Source organism: Heterodontus francisci, chromosome 23, assembly GCF_036365525.1.
Source record: "Heterodontus francisci isolate sHetFra1 chromosome 23, sHetFra1.hap1, whole genome shotgun sequence".
Taxonomy (NCBI): Eukaryota; Metazoa; Chordata; class Chondrichthyes; order Heterodontiformes; family Heterodontidae; genus Heterodontus; species Heterodontus francisci.
The window spans coordinates 5,460,145-5,476,653 of NC_090393.1; the positions used below are offsets into that span (position 1 = coordinate 5,460,145).

General features: G+C 42.4%; 1 protein-coding gene across 4 annotated transcripts in view; it reads left to right on the forward strand.

The window, feature by feature from the left end:
* Positions 1 to 16,509, forward strand: part of sfswap (splicing factor SWAP) — a 122,760-nt gene that overhangs the window by 7,796 nt on the left and 98,455 nt on the right. For all 4 annotated transcript variants that reach the window (XR_010977217.1, XM_068054591.1, XM_068054593.1 and 1 more), the window contains exons 5-6: positions 5,218 to 5,443; positions 15,603 to 15,712. Coding sequence is in view for 3 of the 4 variants with exons in the window: in XM_068054591.1 (XP_067910692.1) it covers positions 5,218 to 5,443; positions 15,603 to 15,712 (336 nt within the window). In the remaining variant the exon portion in view is untranslated. The remainder of the gene's footprint in view (positions 1 to 5,217; positions 5,444 to 15,602; positions 15,713 to 16,509) is intronic.

Consider the following 16,509-nt stretch of genomic DNA (forward strand, 5'->3'; position numbering starts at 1 on the left):
TTCTATCTACCAATTCCAAAATCAAAGAAGCCACATTTTCATTGGTTGTGAATTTGATTTTGTGACTATTGTATTTATTGGTGTACCTTATTTTAAGTAGTTGTATCATTAAAAGGAAACTGCGCCCTATTGGAAAATATAATTTTACTTTACTGTTCAGCCAGCTGTTCTGAATTGTGTTCTTGAGTTTCGTGGGAACATCTGACTTGTAGCGCTATAGTTTATTTGACAGTCATACAGCGTCTGCAGAGAAGTAGATTCAATAATAGTCAGGTTTCCTAGTAATGGGGTTCCCAGTGGGACAATATGTTCTGATTTATTGTTTAGTGGCCTGCGGCTTAGGTCTGGTAATGGGAAAGCAGGGCCTGTTGTGTGGATTTCAGTATTATTCCAGTGTGTCAAATCATCTAGATTAAATCCTTTGAGTTCACATCTTGTTCATTGTTGGTAAATTCATAAACGTAAGAGCCATTCAAGAACTTTTATGTCAGTTCCATGCATTGTATAGTTGGATATTTCATATGACCAATTCAAAGCTTGTCATTTAGACTTGGAAGTTGATGAGCATCTTCACATGGCATAACATTTCTGTTCGGAAATTGATCAAGCAGCTTTGAGTTACTAAATCTTTTCTGATGGAAGAAACCCATCAATATAGACCTGCAAATTATAGTTGTTTTAAAGCATTGAGATGGTGGAAAATACAAGTACATATAGAGTGATTCTCAGTATTAACATATAGGCTGATCATATCAGAATAGGCATTTATTGGCAGTTAAGTCAATTAAACTGCCTTAGGTTGTCGGATATGTTTTGCATGCATGTTCGTTGACCGCAGGCAGATATGTCCCTCTCTCTCCTGCACTGAAGGCTGCTGCTGCTTCTTGTAACTTGCCCGTATGATCATTTTTCCCCCTCCACAGAACAGCAACACAACTTGTATTTATATAGTGCCTTTAATGTAATAAAACGTCCCAAGGTGCTTCACCAGAGCATTCTAGAACAAAGTATGACACAGAGCCAATAAAGGAAATGTTAGGTCAGGTGACCAAAAGCTTGGTCAAAGAGCAGATTTTAAGGGGTATCTTAAAGGAGGAAAGCGAGGTGGAGAGATATAGGGAGGGTATTCCAGAGCTTGGGGCCCAGGCAAGCGAAGACATGGTCATCAAGTGGTGGAGCGATTAAGATCAGGGATGCACAAGAGGCCATAATTAGAGGAGTGCAGATATTTTGGAGGTTTATGGGGCTGGAGGGAAATTAGAGATAGGGAAGGTTGGGGCCATGGAAGGATTTGAAAGCGAGGATGAGTCAAGATGTTGTTTGACTGGGAGCCAGTGTAGGTCAGCAAGCACAGCAGTGATGTGTAAACAGGACATCGTGTGAGTTAAGACATGGGCAGCAGAGTTTTGGATGACCTCAAGTTTACGGACAGTAGAATGTGGGAAACTAGCCAGGAGTGCTTTGGAATTGTCAAGTCTAGAGGTAACAAAGGCATGAATGTGGGCGATGTCGGAAAGAGGAAGTCTTGGTGATGGCACGAATATGAGGTTGGAAGCTCATCTCGGGGTCAAATATGATACGAAGGTTGTGAACAGACTGGCTTAATCTCAGACTGTTGCCAGGGAGAGGTTTGGAGTTGGTAGCTAGGAAACAGAGTTTGGAGCAGGGACTGAAAACAATGACTTCAGTCTTCCCATTATTTAATTGAGGAAATTTCTGCTCATTTAGTACTGGATGTTGGATAAGCAATTCGATAAATTAGCAACAGTGGAGGAGTTGAGAGAAGTGGTGGTGAGAAACCTTGTGATTGTTTAACTCCCCATATATTAGCAGTCAGTTTTATTGTACTTCTGGTTCGTCATACTAGATGGTCCGTTATCCACTGAGCCATCAGGGCAATTGAAAATATCGTATACTGCTAATCTTGAGGTTCTAATCTGCAGGTATGTTGCACTTGACTGGAAATTTGTTTCGAATAAGAAGGCAAAATCTAATCTGACCTAATTGCAGAATAGTAGTACCACTTTTAATAGTTCAAAAACTGGTGTTGTAAATCTTATCTTTTGGAAAAAAAACACTTCCTTCAAATTGTCTGAATCCAGGACTGAGAAATCTTTTTTTATAGAAACATAGACAAATAGGAGCAGGAGTAGACCATTTGGCCCTTCGAGCCTGCACCGCTATTCAATATGATCACGGCTGATCGTCCAAACTCAGTACCCTGTTCCCGCTTTCTCCCCGTATCCCTTGATCCCTTTAGCCCTAAGAACTATATCTAACTCTTGAATATATTTAATGATTTGGCCTCAACTGCTTTCTGTGGTAGAGAATTCCAGAGGTGCACCACTCTCTGGGTGAAGAAATCCCTCCTCATCTCAGTGCTAAATGGCTTACCCCTTATCCTTAGATTGTGACCCCTGGTCCTGGACTCTCCCGTCATCGGGAACGTCCTTCCTGCATCTAGTCCTGTTAGAATTTTGTAGGTTTCTATGAGATCCCCTCTCAGTCTACTAAACTCTAGTGAATACAAGCCTAATTGACCCTATCTCTCTTCATACGTCAGTCCTGCCATCCCAGCAATCAGTCTGGTGAACCTTCGCTGCACTCCCTCCACAACAAGAACATCCTTCCTCAGATAAGGAGACCAAAATTGTACACAATACTCCAGATGTGGTCTCACCAAGGCTTTGTATAATTGCAGCAAGAAATCCTTGCTCCTGTACTCGAATCCTCTCGCTTTGAAGGCCAACATACCATTTGCCTTCTTAACTGCTTGCTGCAACTGTATGCTTACTTTCAGCAACTGTTGCACAAGGACACCCAGGTCTCGCTGCACCTCCCCCTTTCCCAATCTATCACTGTTCAGATAATCTGCCTTTCTGTTTTTGCCACCAAAGTGGATAACCTCACATTGATCCACATTATACTGCATCTGCCATGTATTTGCCCACTCACTCAACCTGTCCAAATCACACTGGAGCTTCTCTGCATCCTCCTCACACTCCCACCCAGCTTTGTGTCATCTGCAAACTTGGATATATTACATTTAATTCCCTCATCTTTATCATTAATATATATTGTGAATAGCTGGGGTCCTGGCACTGATCCCTGCAGTACCCCACTAGTTACAGCCTGCCACTCAGAAAAAGACCCGTTTATTCCTACTCTTTGTTTCCTGTCTGCCAACCAGTTCTCTATCCATGTTGGTACCTTACCCACAATTCCATGTGCTTTAATTTTGCACGCTAATCTCTTATGTGGGACCTTATCAAAAGCCTTTTGAAAATCCAAATACACCACATCCACTGGTTCTCCCTTATCTATTCTACTAGTCACATCCTCAAAAAATTCCAGTGGATTTGGCAAGCATGATTTCCCTTTCGTAAATCCATGTTGACTTTGTCCAATCTTGTCATTGTTTTCCAAGTGCTCTGTTCTTGAAATTAGCTAGGCTTTATTCCCTGTCCTAAGAGGTAGCATTAGTAGTAGTTATATATATGAATGTACTGTCTAGTGCAGAGGCTAAACATTGATGACATGATTATCTTTTCATGCCTAATTGTTCATAAGAGATCAACAGAAAATGTTACATTTTGTGTAACAGTTATGGTTAAAGTGATTCCTCAGACTGAGAATGAAAAAGTGAACTGGAAAACTACTAAACACACTACGTTTTAGTCAAGTTTAATAACATGAACTGCAGTGGTTCAAGAAGGCGGCTCATCGCCACCTTCTCAAGGGCAATTAGGGATGGGTCAATAAATGCTGGGCTTGCCAGTGACGCTCATACCCCAAGAACAAAATTTCAAAAAAAATAAGGTTTCTAAATTTTAAATTAATGTGATGTTCAGTAGTTATTTGCAGGGCACTATGTTCAAGATCTATCTCCCATTTCAGTAAATAGATTGAAGTGCTGTAGGAAAAGCGATCTTGGAAGTGTTTTGTTTAAATTTTACAGCTCAAACAGGCAATTCGGTCCGACAGGTCTATGCTGTCTTTGTAAAGAACATATTGTGGGCTGTCTGAACTTTTTATTTTGTTCTCCGTACCTGATTTCCCAAGTTCTTTATGTAGCAGGTTATTGCATCATGAAACACTTTGCCACAGGGAGTTGGTGAGATGCAGTTTTTAAAAAAATGTGGGCAGTGATAGAAAATCTGCATTTATTGCAATTGTAGTGATGAGTCATCTTGAACTGCTTCAGTCCTTAGAGCAATGGTGGTAGTTAGGGAAAGGTCAGGATATTGACCTAGGGACACTGAAGCAACAACAGTGTATGTCTAAGATGGGATGATGTGTGACATGGAGAGGAATTTGTAGTGATGGTATCTTCTCTGCCCTGGCTTTATAGCCAAGTTGTTGATGTGGCTGGCCCAGTTCAGCTGCTGGTCGGTGGTGATCTCCAGGATGTTGGTAGGGTATATTTGGTGCTGTTGAAGAGCAAGGGAAAGTGGCTGGGGATTCTTTTGTTTGTGTTGGTTATTACCTGGCACTTCAAAACTTTGGCAGCAATTTTGTTTTTCCTTCACCCCAGTATGCTGAGCATGTGTAACTGTGTTGAGGAAATACATTGCAACTTGTGTTTGTGGCTGAAAGCTTTAGTATTCTATTAAAGTCATAGCATCCTTGAGAGATTCACTACAGAAATACAAAAGTGACAAAGTTGGAATGATTCAGAACAGTGTGTGTTCTGTAGTTGTTGCTTTCATTCAGTGTACGAAGTTGCTTTTACGTGAGGATGGTGCATCAGTCATGGATTCTGTGACAAAGTATTCAGGTTAGGTCATGGGTGTGATATCCCCAACCTTCAGTTTTGTTTTGAGTTATAGTAGAAAGAAGAAATAATGAGCAAAGCTGCCTAATCTGTGTACTTGAATGCAGATGAAGAAAAAAGACTGACTTGCACACCCACTAGAAAACATGTTTTGTGCTTAAAAACAAATATTCTTGTGATTCATTTACCTAATTGATAAATTGTGTTCTTATCAAATGTGCCAATTGTAAAATCATCAGAAGTTTGGTTTCCAGTCAATATTTTTAGATTCTAGTGCATTGATTGTAATGTGGCAGTTTGAATCTCACGAATTAAATAAACTAACATGTGTACAGGATTATTGCCATTGGTGTAGACAGAATATTTTATTCAGGTCTTCTAGTTTTGAGATAATTGTCTGATGATTGCAAGTTGTTATGATATGTACACGTTTCTTTCTCCAGCCTGCAACATCCAAAATGCATGCCATCATTGAGCGCACGGCAAAATTTGTCTGCAAGCAGGGCACACCGTTCGAAATTATGCTTAAAGCTAAACAAGCCCGGAATTCTCAATTTGATTTTCTGCGTTTTGATCACTACCTGAATCCATACTATAAGCACATTCTCAAAACCATGAAAGATGGGAAATATGTTGTTCAGACCGAAAAAAGATTTGAAGAGAAAAGGAGTAAGTTAAACTATTTCTGATCACCTTTCCTTTACTGATTCTACATAGAATCCTGCAGTTTGATAAATTTTGTTTTCTGTGATGTTGCAAGATATTGCTTGGGAAATAAGTACTGTTTTCAGTGGGAGCGAAGTAGGAGGGGGGCTAATATGCCATTTATGTATGCGAAATAAAATGGTCCAGTGAGACCTAAAGTTGATAAGTCACCAAGTTGGGACTGTGCACCATCTGCAAGGTGCACTGCAACAACTCACCAAGGTTTCTTTAACAACACCTTCCAAACCCGCAAACTCTGCTGCCCAGCTGGACAAGGGCAGCAGGCTCATAGGAACATGAGGATCTCCAAGTTCCCCTCCAAGTCACACACCATCTTGACTTGGGAATATATCGGCAGTTCCTCCATTGTCGCTGGGTCAAAATCCTGGAGCTCTCTCCCTAACAGTGCTGTGGGGGTATCGTCACCACGCAGTTCACGACCACCTTCTTGAGGACACTTCAGGATTGGCACTTAATTGTCCTTACCAGTGATGTGTCCACATACCTTGAATGAATTTTTTAAAAAAACTGAGGGTTAATAATTGTGGAGGCACTGGCCAAAATGTTTCGCAATTTTTTCCAGATGTGGTTTGTATCCGGATGTGCTTGTGAATGTTATTCAAAAAAATGTAAAGGGGCTAAACCAGGCAGTTACAGATGAGTTAACCTCATGTTGATGGGGGAGAACTGCTAGAAGCCCTAAACAAAGAATAGCATTAGTGTATATTTAGAAAAGTAGGCTAATTGAAGACAGACCGCAAGGATTTCTAAAGGGCTGATTGTGCTTGCCTAATCAAATTCTTTTGAGGAAATGTAATGGACATGTTACATTTGGACTTTAGAAAAGTGTTTGATGAAGTGCCCCATGAGTTTTGTAAGTGGGATTAATGCACATTATATTAAAGGTAAAATGGCAGCATGAATTGATCAATGGCTGAAGGATAGAAAGCAGAGTAGTAGTAAATTATTTCTTGGATTGGCAAATGTAGCAAGTGTGTCACAGGGATCTCTGGGATATTTGTATGTATAAGTTAGTTGGGCACTAAGCTAATGTTAAAACCTGCTGATTGCATTCAGTTTGGAGACATGGCAAACTGAGAGTAAATTGCAGGAAGGCACGGGCAGGGAATTGGGTAAGTATGTGGCAAATGCAGTTAAATGACCATAAATATGAAATAGTACAGCCTGAGGAAAAGAAGAGAATGGAGATCTAATTTAAACAGAAAATTCTCAATGGAGTGGAAGAACAAAGTACTGGGTTATAGATGCATTAACATTTAGGGAGATTGGGAAATGTTTGCATTCAGAGGGATCTGGGTGTCTTTGGTACATGAATCACAAAGTTAACATGCAGGTACAGCAAGCAATTAGGAAAGCAAATGGTCTGTTAACCTTTATTACAAAGGGATTGGAGTTTAAGAGTAAAGAAGTCTTACTGCAATTGTATAGGGCCTTAGTGAGACAACACCTAGAGTACGATTCACAGCTTTGGTCTCCTTACCGAAGAAAGAATATACATGCCTTATCAAGGAATGTAACAAAGGTTCACTAGACTGATTTCTGGGATAAATGAATTGTCCTGTGAGGAGAAATTGAGTAGACTAGGCCTGTATTTTCTAGAGTTCAGGAGAATGAGAAGCAATCTCATTGAAGCATATAAAATTCTTAGTGAGCTTTACAGGGTTGATGCTGGGAAGATGTTTCCCCAGGCTGGCAGGTTCTAGAACTAGGTGTCCTAGACTCTCAATAAAGGGTTAGCCATTTTAGCACTGAGATGAGAAGAAATATCTTCACTCAAAAGATTGTGAACCTTTGGAATTTTCTACCCCAGGGGACTTAGTTGTTGAATGTATTCAAGCCGAGGTTGATAGATTTTGGATACAAAGGGAATCAAAGGATATGAGGATAGTTTGGAATGGTGTAGCTGTGGTAGAAGATCAGCCATTATTGAATGATGGAGCTGGCTCGAAGGGCTGAATGGCCTACTTCTATTTCTTATTTCCAACTGCAATCATGCTTTTAGAATATATCAAAAAGGGTCAATAGAGTTCCGTGTTTTATATCAGGACTGTGCCTAAAAATCTGTGGAAGTTGTGATGAATCCGTACAAGAGGTTGATTAGGCTATAGTTGAAGTAGTTTGTGTTTTGAGCACCCATTAGAGGAACATTGGAATCACAGGAAAGATGTAATTTAGATTTTCTAAGCTGCCTATTAACACTGCACTTCAGAAATAGCTTATTGGCTGTGATCATTTGGAGAAGTTTCTGAGAGAAACGCTTATATAAATACAAGTCTTCCTTTCAAGATGAGAACAGGGTTGAGAATGTACAGTTAGGTTTGAGTAACACTAAGACTATATTCACTAGAGTACAGAAGGTTTAAGGAACATCTAAGAAGTTGAAGAGCATCTAATAGAAGTAATCAAAATACTTATTTTTGCTGGTGGTTGGTGCATTGCTAAGCAGTGGACTGACTGCTGTTGGTACTTAAAGGGTAAGGTTAAAATAAAAATAAAAAACAAGTCTTGCAAAGGTATTTCAGTGTCGAATGCCTTATAAGTGGGTATTGAAGCAGAGTCAAGCACATCATTCATTTAAGTGGGAATGAGATAAATTCTTGATGAGAAAAACATTAAAAGGTAATGGTGAAAGGGCAAAGAAATGGGATTAGAGTGGATAGCTCCAGTGCTGCACATAGATACTGTTAGCTAAAACTGAAGCTCATGGAATTGAAGTCAAGTTATTGACCCGATTAGGAGATTGGTGAAGCAGCATAAGACAGAGTAGGGATAATATGTATGTACTTTAATCAGAAAGAAGTGATTAGTGGTATCTCACAAGGATCTGAACTGGGGCCTCAACTATTCACTATATTAATGACTTGGATACCACAATAGAGTTATACTTTCAAGTTTGCCGATGAGACAAAGATTGGTGGCATAGTGAGTAGTGTAGATGGGAGTGCTAAATACCACAAGACATTGTTAGATTAAGTGAGAGGACAAAACTGGCACATAGATTTCAATGCAGGTACGTAGAGCCATCGAGTCAAAAGAGGATAGATTCAAGAATCTTCTAGAGAATCATAAATTATTATAGCACAGAAGGAGGCCATTCAGCCAGTACCATTCATGCCAGATCCCTGCAGGAGCAATTCAGCTGGTCCCACTCACTGGCCGTTTCTCCATAGCCCTCCAAATTTTTTCCCTTTAGGTGCTTATCCAATTCCCTTTTGAAAGTCACGATTGAATCTGCCTCCGCTCAGTCCGCAACCATGACCCCGAGCTTCCGGTTGCTGGCCATTTCAACGCCCTCCCCACCTGCTCTCATGCTCACATCTCTGTCCTGGGATTGCTGCAGTGTTCCAGCGAACATCAACGTGAGCTCGAGGAACAGCATCTTGTTTACTGATTAGGCACACTACAGCCTGCCGGACTGAACATTGAGTTCAATAATTTCAGAGCATGACGGGCCCCTCTTTTTATGTTTAGTTATTTTTTCTTTGGTTATTTTATTTTAGTTTGTTTCTACTGTGCCTACCCACTGTTTCTGTTTTTTTTTTATGTTTGTGCTTGGAGTGCTTTGTGCTTTACAATCTATTGTTGTTGCTATTACAGAGACTTGGTTGAGGGAAGGGCAGGATTGGCAGCTAAATGTTCCAGGCTTTAGAAGCTTCAGGTGGGACAGAGGGGGATGTAAAAGGGGTGGGGGAGTTGCATTACTGGTTAAGGAGAATATCACAGCTGTACTGCGGGAGGACACCTCAGGGGTCATGCAGCGAGGCAATATGGGTGGAGCTCAGGAATAGGAAGGGTGCAGTCACGATGTTCGGGGTTTACTACAGGCCTCCCAACAGCCAGCGGGAGGTAGAGGAGCAGATATGTAGACAGATTTTCGAAAGATGTAAAGGTAACAGGGTTGTAGTGGTGGGTGATTTTAACTTCCCCAATATTGACCGGGACTCACTTAGTGCTAGGGGCTTGGATGGGGCAAAATTTGTAAGGAGCATCCAGGAGGGCTTCTTGAAACAGTTTGTAGATAGTCCAACTAGGGATGGGGCCATTCTGGACCTGGTATTGGGGAATGAGCCCGGCCAGGTGGTCGAAGTTTCAGTGGGGGAGGATTTCGGGAGCAGTGACCATAATTCCATAAGTTTTAAGGTACTTGTGGATAAGGATAAGAGTAGTCCTCGGGTGAAGGTGCTAAATTGGGGGAAGGCTAATTATAACAATATTAGGCAGTAACTGAAGAATTTTGATTGGGGGTGGCTGTTTGAGGGTAAATAAACATCTGACATGTGGGAGTCTTTCAAACGTCAGCTGATTAGAATCCAGGACCAGCATGTTCCTGTGAGAAAGAACGACAAGTTTGGCAAGTTTTGGGAAGGTTGGATAACACGGGATATTGTGAGCCTAGTCAAAGAAAAAGGAAGCATTTGTAAGGGCTGGAAGGCTAGGAACAGATGAAGGAATATAAAGACAGTAGGAAGGAACTTAAGAAAGGAGTTAGGAGGGCTAAAAGGGGTCATGAAAAGTCATTGGCAAACAGGATTAAGGAAAATCCCAAGGCTGTTTATACATATATAAAGAGCAAGAGGGTAACCAGGGAAAGGGTTGGCCCACTCAAGGACAGAGATGGGAATCTATGCGTGGAGTCAGAGGAAATGGACGAGGTGCTAAGTGAGTACTTTGCATCAGTATTCACCAAGGAGAAGGACTTGGTGGATGATGAGCCTAGGGAAGGGAGTGCAGATAGTCTCAGTCATCTCATTATCAAAAAGGAGGAGGTGTTGGGTGTCTTGCAAAGCATTAAGGTAGATAAGTCCCCAGGGCCTGATGGGATCTACCCCAGAATACTGAGGGAGGCAAGGGAAGAAATTGCTGGGGCCTTGACAGAAATCTTTGCATCCTCATTGGCTACAGGTGAGGTCCCAGAGGACTGGAGAATAGCCAATGTTGTTCCTTTGTTTAAGAAGGGTGGCAAGGATAATCCAGGAAATTATAGGCCGGTGAGCCTTACGTCAGTGATGGGGAAACTATTAGAGAGGATTCTTCGGGACAGGATTTACTCCCACTTGGAAACAAACGAACTTATTAGCGAGAGACAGCATGGTTTTGTGAAGGGGAGGTCGTGTCTTACTAATTTGATTGAGTTTTTTGAGGAAGTGACGAAGATGATTGATGAGGGAAGGGCAGTGGATGTTGTCTATATGGACTTTACTAAAGCCTTTGACAAGGTCCCGCATGGCAGACTGGTGCAAAAGGTGAAGTCACACAGGATCAGAGGTGAGCTGGCAAGATGGATACAGAACTGGCTCAGTCACAGAACACAGAGGGTAACAGTGGATGGGTGTTTTTTTGAATGGAGGGATGTGACTAGTGGTGTTCCGCAGGGATCAGTGCTGGGACCTTTGCTGTTTGTAGTATATATAAATGATTTGGAGGAAAATGTAGCTGGTCTGATTAGTAAGTTTGCGGACGACACAAAGGTTGGTGGAGTTGCGGATAATGATGAGGATTGTCAGAGGATACAGCAGGATATAGATCGGTTGGAGACTTGGGCGGAAAAATGGCAGATGGAGTTTAATCCAGACAAATGTGAGGTAATGCATTTTGGAAGGTCTAATGCAGGTGGGAGGCATACAGTAAATGGCAGAACCCTAAGGAGTATTGACAGGCAGAGAGATCTGGGCGTACAGGTCCACAGGTCACTGAAAGTGGCAACGCAGGTGGATAAGGTAGTCAAGAAGGCATACGGCATGCTTGCCTTCATCGGTCGGGGCATAGAGTATAAAAATTAGCAAGTCATGTTGCAGCTGTACAGTACCTTAGTTAGGCCACACTTAGAATGTTGCGTGCAATTCTGGTCGCCACACTACCAGAAGGACATGGAGGCTTTGGAGAGGGTACAGAGGAGGTTTGCCAGGATGTTGCCTGGTCTGGAGGGCATTAGCTATGAGGAGAGGTTGGAAATACTCGGATTGTTTTCACTGGAACGATGGAGGTGGAGGGGCGACATGATAGAGGTTTACAAAGTTATGAGTGACGTGGACAGAGTGGATAGTCAGAAGTTTTTTCCCAGAGTGGAAGAGTCAGTTACTAGGAGACATGGGTTTAAGGTGCGAGGGGCAAAGTTTAGAGGGGATGTGCGAGGCAGGTTTTTTACACAGAGGGTGGTGAGTGCCTGGAACTTGCTGCCAGGGGAGGTGGTGGAAGCAGATACGATAGCGACGTTTAAGAGACATCTTGACAAATATATGAATAGGATGGGAATAGAGGGATATGGGTCCCGGAAGTGCAGAAGGTGTTAGTTTTGGCAGGCATCAAGATCGGCGCAGGTTTGGAGGGCCGAATGGCCTGTTCCTGTGCTGCATTGTTCTTTGTTCTATTTACACCTTCTCTGTACTAACGCTTTGTCTTTCAGCACACCATTAACATAACATACTGTTTGCCTTTGTTCCATGACCTTATTCTCTGTGACCCTCTATCCTGTCAACACCTCTTCTGTTATCTCTTGCCTCCCCCCCCCCCACTTTACTTGCTTTTACATTTCTAATATCTGCCAATTCTGATGGGTCACTGACCTGAAACGTTAACTCTGCTTCTCTCCACAGATGCTGCCAGACCAGCTGAGTATTTCCAGCATTTCTTGTTTTTATTTCAGAATTCCAGCATCTGCAGTATTTTGCTTTTATTGAATCTGCCTCCTCCATCCTCTCCGGCAGTGCATTCTAGATCCCAACCTCTCGCGTTACAAAACTTTTTCCTCATGTCATCTTTGGTTCTTTTGCCATTCACGTTAAATCAGTGTCTTCTGATTCTTGACCCTTCCGCCAGTGGGAACATTTCCTCCCTATCTACTCTGTCCAGATCCCTCATGTTTTTGAACGTCTCTCTCCTCTCACCCTTAGCTTCTCTAATGAGACCATCTCCAGTCTATCTGAGTAACTGAAGTCCCTCATCCCTGGAACCATTCTCGTAAATCTTTCCTGCATAGGAACATAGAATATAGGAACAGGAGTAGGCCATTTGGCCCTTCAAGCCTGCTCCGCATTCAACTAGATCATGGCTGATCTACCTCAACACCATTTTCCCACACTATCCCCATATTCCTTGATATCTTTAATATCTGAAAATCTGTCGCTCTCTGTCTTGAACATTCTCAATGACTGAACCTCCACTACCCTCTGGGATAAAGAATTCCAAAGATTCACCACCCTCTGAATGAAGAAATTCCTCCTCATCTCTGTCCTAATTGGCCTACCTTATTTTGAGACTGTGTCCCCTGGTTCTAGACCCTCCAGCCAGGGGAAGCATCCTTCCTGCATCTACCCTGTCCAGCTCTAAGAAGTTTGTGTGTTTCAATGAGATCACCTCTCATTCTTCTAAACTCTAGAGAATACAGGCCCAGTCTCCTCAACCTCTCCTCATAAGATAGTCCAGCCATCCCAGGAATCAGTCTGATGAGTCTTCATTGCACTCCTTCTATAGCAGGTATATCCTTCCTTACATAAGGAGACCAAAACTGTACACAATACTCCAGGTGCGGTCTCACCAAGGCTCTATACAATTGCAGCGAGACTCTTTACTCCTATACTCAAATTCTCTTGCAGTCAAGGCCAACATACTATTTGCACCCTCTCTATAGCCGTCACATCCTTCCTGAAGTGCGTTGCCCAGAATTGGACCAATATTCCAGTTGTGAGCGAACCAGTGTTTTCTAAAGGTTCATTATAACTTCCTTGCTTTTGTACTCTCTGCCCCCATTTATAAAGCCGAGGCTTTCGTATGCTTTATAAACCACTTTCTCAACCTACCCTGCAAGCTTCAATGATTTGTAAACATATACCCCAGGTCTTTCTGTTCCTGCATCCCCTTTAGAATTGTGCCCTTTATTTTATTTTGCCTCTTCTCGTTCTTCCCACCAAAATGTATCACTTCACGCTTCGCTGCCATGCGCCCACCCATTCCACCAACCTGTCTATGTTCTGTTGAAGTCTGTTGCTCTCCTCCTCATAGTGAAAAGCTGGAAAAGTGAAGGTCCAAAGAGGTTTAGGGGTCCATGTACACAGATCACTATAATGGAGTGATCAGGTGCAAAAAATAATTTTTTAAAAAGGCCAGTAGCATGTTAGAAATAAAAACAAGAAATCCTGAAATACTCAGCAGGTCTGGCAGCATCTATGGAGAGAGAAGCAGAGTTAACATTTCAGGTCAGTGACCCTTCTTCAGAACTGGCAAATATTAGAAATGTAAAAGCTTATAAGCAAGTAAAGCAGGGGTGGGGCAAGAGATAACAAAGAAGAAGGTGTAGATAGGCCAAGGTCACAGAATAGCTGACCAGAAAGTCTTGGAGCAAAGGCAAACAATATGGTAATGGTGTGTTGAAAGACAAAGCATTAGTACAGATAGGGTGTTAACGGACTGAAAATTGAACAGTCGCAAGTACAAACATGAAAAAAAAAGTGGGTAAGCAAACTGAACAAACTAAGATGAAATAAAATAAACACAAAAAAAAGGAAAAAGAAAAAAATAACAAAATAAATGTAAAAAGGGGGGCCCGTCATGCTCTGAAATGATTGAACTCAATGTTCAGTCCAGCAGGCTGTAGTGTGCCTAATCGGTTCCTCGAGCTTGCGTTGATGTTCACTGGAACACTGCAGCAATCCCAGGACAGAGATGTGAGCATGAGAGCAGGGGGGAAGTGTTGAAATTGCAAGCAATCGGAAGCTCGGGGTTCTGCTTGCGGACTGAGCGGAAGTGTTCCGCAAAGCGATCACCCAGTCTGCGTTTGGTCTCCCCAATGTAGAGGAGACCACACTGTGAGCAGCGAATACAGTATACTACATTGAAAGAAGTACAAGTAAACCACTGCTTCACCTGAAAGGAGTGTTTGGGGCCTGGGATAGTGAGGAGAGAGGAGGTAAATGGGCAGGTATTACACCTCCTGCGATTGCAGGGGAAGGTGCCATGAGAAGGGGACGAGGTGATGGGGGTAATGGAGGAATGGACCAGGGTGTCACGGAGGGAACGATCCCTTCAGATGCTGATGGGAGGGGAAGATGTGTTTGGTAGTGGCATCACGCTGGCGATGGTGGAGGATGATCCTTTGGATATGGAGGCTGATGGGGTGGAAAGTGAGGACAAGGGGAACCCTGTCGCGGTTCTGGGAGGGGAAGGAGTGAGGGTAGAGGTGCGGGAAAGGGGCCGGACACGGTTGAGGGCCCTGTCAACCACAGTGGGGGGGAATCCTCGGTTGAGGAAAAAGGAAGACATATCAGAAGCGCGTCCGTAGGATGTTAGTCTTTGTATCTGGAGGGCTAGAATCTAAAGGGGAGGAAGTTTTGCTACCAGTATAGAAAGCCCTGGTTAGATCAAATCTTCAGTACTGTGTACAGCTCTAGGCACTGCACCTTAGAAAGGCCTTGGAAGGAGTGTAATAACCGATACACCAGATTTTTACCAGGGCTCCAAAGGTTAGATTATGGCGAGAGGTTACATAAACTAGGCTTGTTTTCCCTGGAATATGGAAGGTTAAGGTGTGATTTAATTGAGTTCTTTCGGATTTTGAAGGAATTGACAGGGCAGGTAGAGAGAAACTTTTTCCACTGGTGGAAGTGTAAGATTTGGGGAGATAACCTTAAAATCAGAGCCAGATCATTGAGGAGAGAAATTAGGAAACATTTCTACACACAAAGGGTGGTTAAAATATGGAAAACACTCCCACAAAAAACATGCTAGCTCGATTAATAATTTCAAATCTGAGATTGATAGATTAAGGGATCTGGAGCAAAGGTGGGTGCATGGAGTTAGGATACAGATCAGCCATGATCTCATTGAATGGCAGAAGGAGCTCAAGGAGCTGAATAGCCTGCTGTTCCGGTCTACACCAAGCACTTTCAGAGATGGGATGGGCTGAATGGGCCCCTCTATGATGAAATTTCAATAATTTGAGAAATTGCACAATTAACTTGCTGATGTTGGATCTTTAAGATCAGTTACTTCAGAATAGTCTATAGCTGCTGCTTTGGCCATTAAAGCTTGTATAAGGAAGAAAAACATGCAGACTTTTAAGGACTTGACTATCACCATCTATTGAAGCACATTTTAATCTTTTTGACAGAATCTGTTACAGAATCAGGTGAAGATGATGATGATGACAATGATGGCTGTTACCTCCATCCCAGTCTTTTTGCTTCTAAAAGTAACTCCAGATTAGAGGAACTAACGAGGGTGAGTGTCCACTGGTTCTGATTTTACAGTGGCTTTATTTCAACACGTGTTTAATTTGACTTTAAGTGGGTTAAAATGGCTGAAAATCAGTTTCGAACAGTGACTGTGCTCCATGTACGATTTGTTTTGAATTTCACAGAATCATCGAATGGTTACAGCACAGAAGGAGGCGATTCGGCCTGTCGTGTTCATACCGGCTCTACAACAGCAATTCAGCTAGTCGCATTCCCCTGCCTTTTCCCCGTAGCTCTGCAGATTTATTCTCTTCAGATAATTATCCAATTTCTTTTTGAAAGCCATGATTGAATCTGCCTCCACTACACCCTCAGGCAATACATTCCAGATCCATACCGCATGCTATGTTTAAAAAAAAAAGTTTATTCTCATTGGCGTTGGTTCTTCTGCCATTCACCTTAAAGCTGTGTGTTTTTTTTTCTTGACCCTTCTGCCAGTGGGAATAGTTTCTCCCTATCTACTCCGTTCAGGCCCCTCATGATTTTGAACACCTCTATCAAATCTCCACTCAACCTTCTCTAAGGAGAACGACCCCAGCTTCTCCAGGCTACCTGCATAACTGAAGTTTCTCATTCCTGGAAACATTCCCGTAAATCTTTCCTGCAACCTCTCTAAAGCCTTCACATCCTTCCTAAAGTGCGGTGCCCAGAATTGGACACACTACTCCAGTTGTGGCCTAACCAGTGTTTATAAAGGTCCATCATAACTTTCTTGCTTTTGTACTCTATGGCTCTATTAAGTCCAGAATCCTGTATGTCATGTTAACCACTTTCTCAACCTGC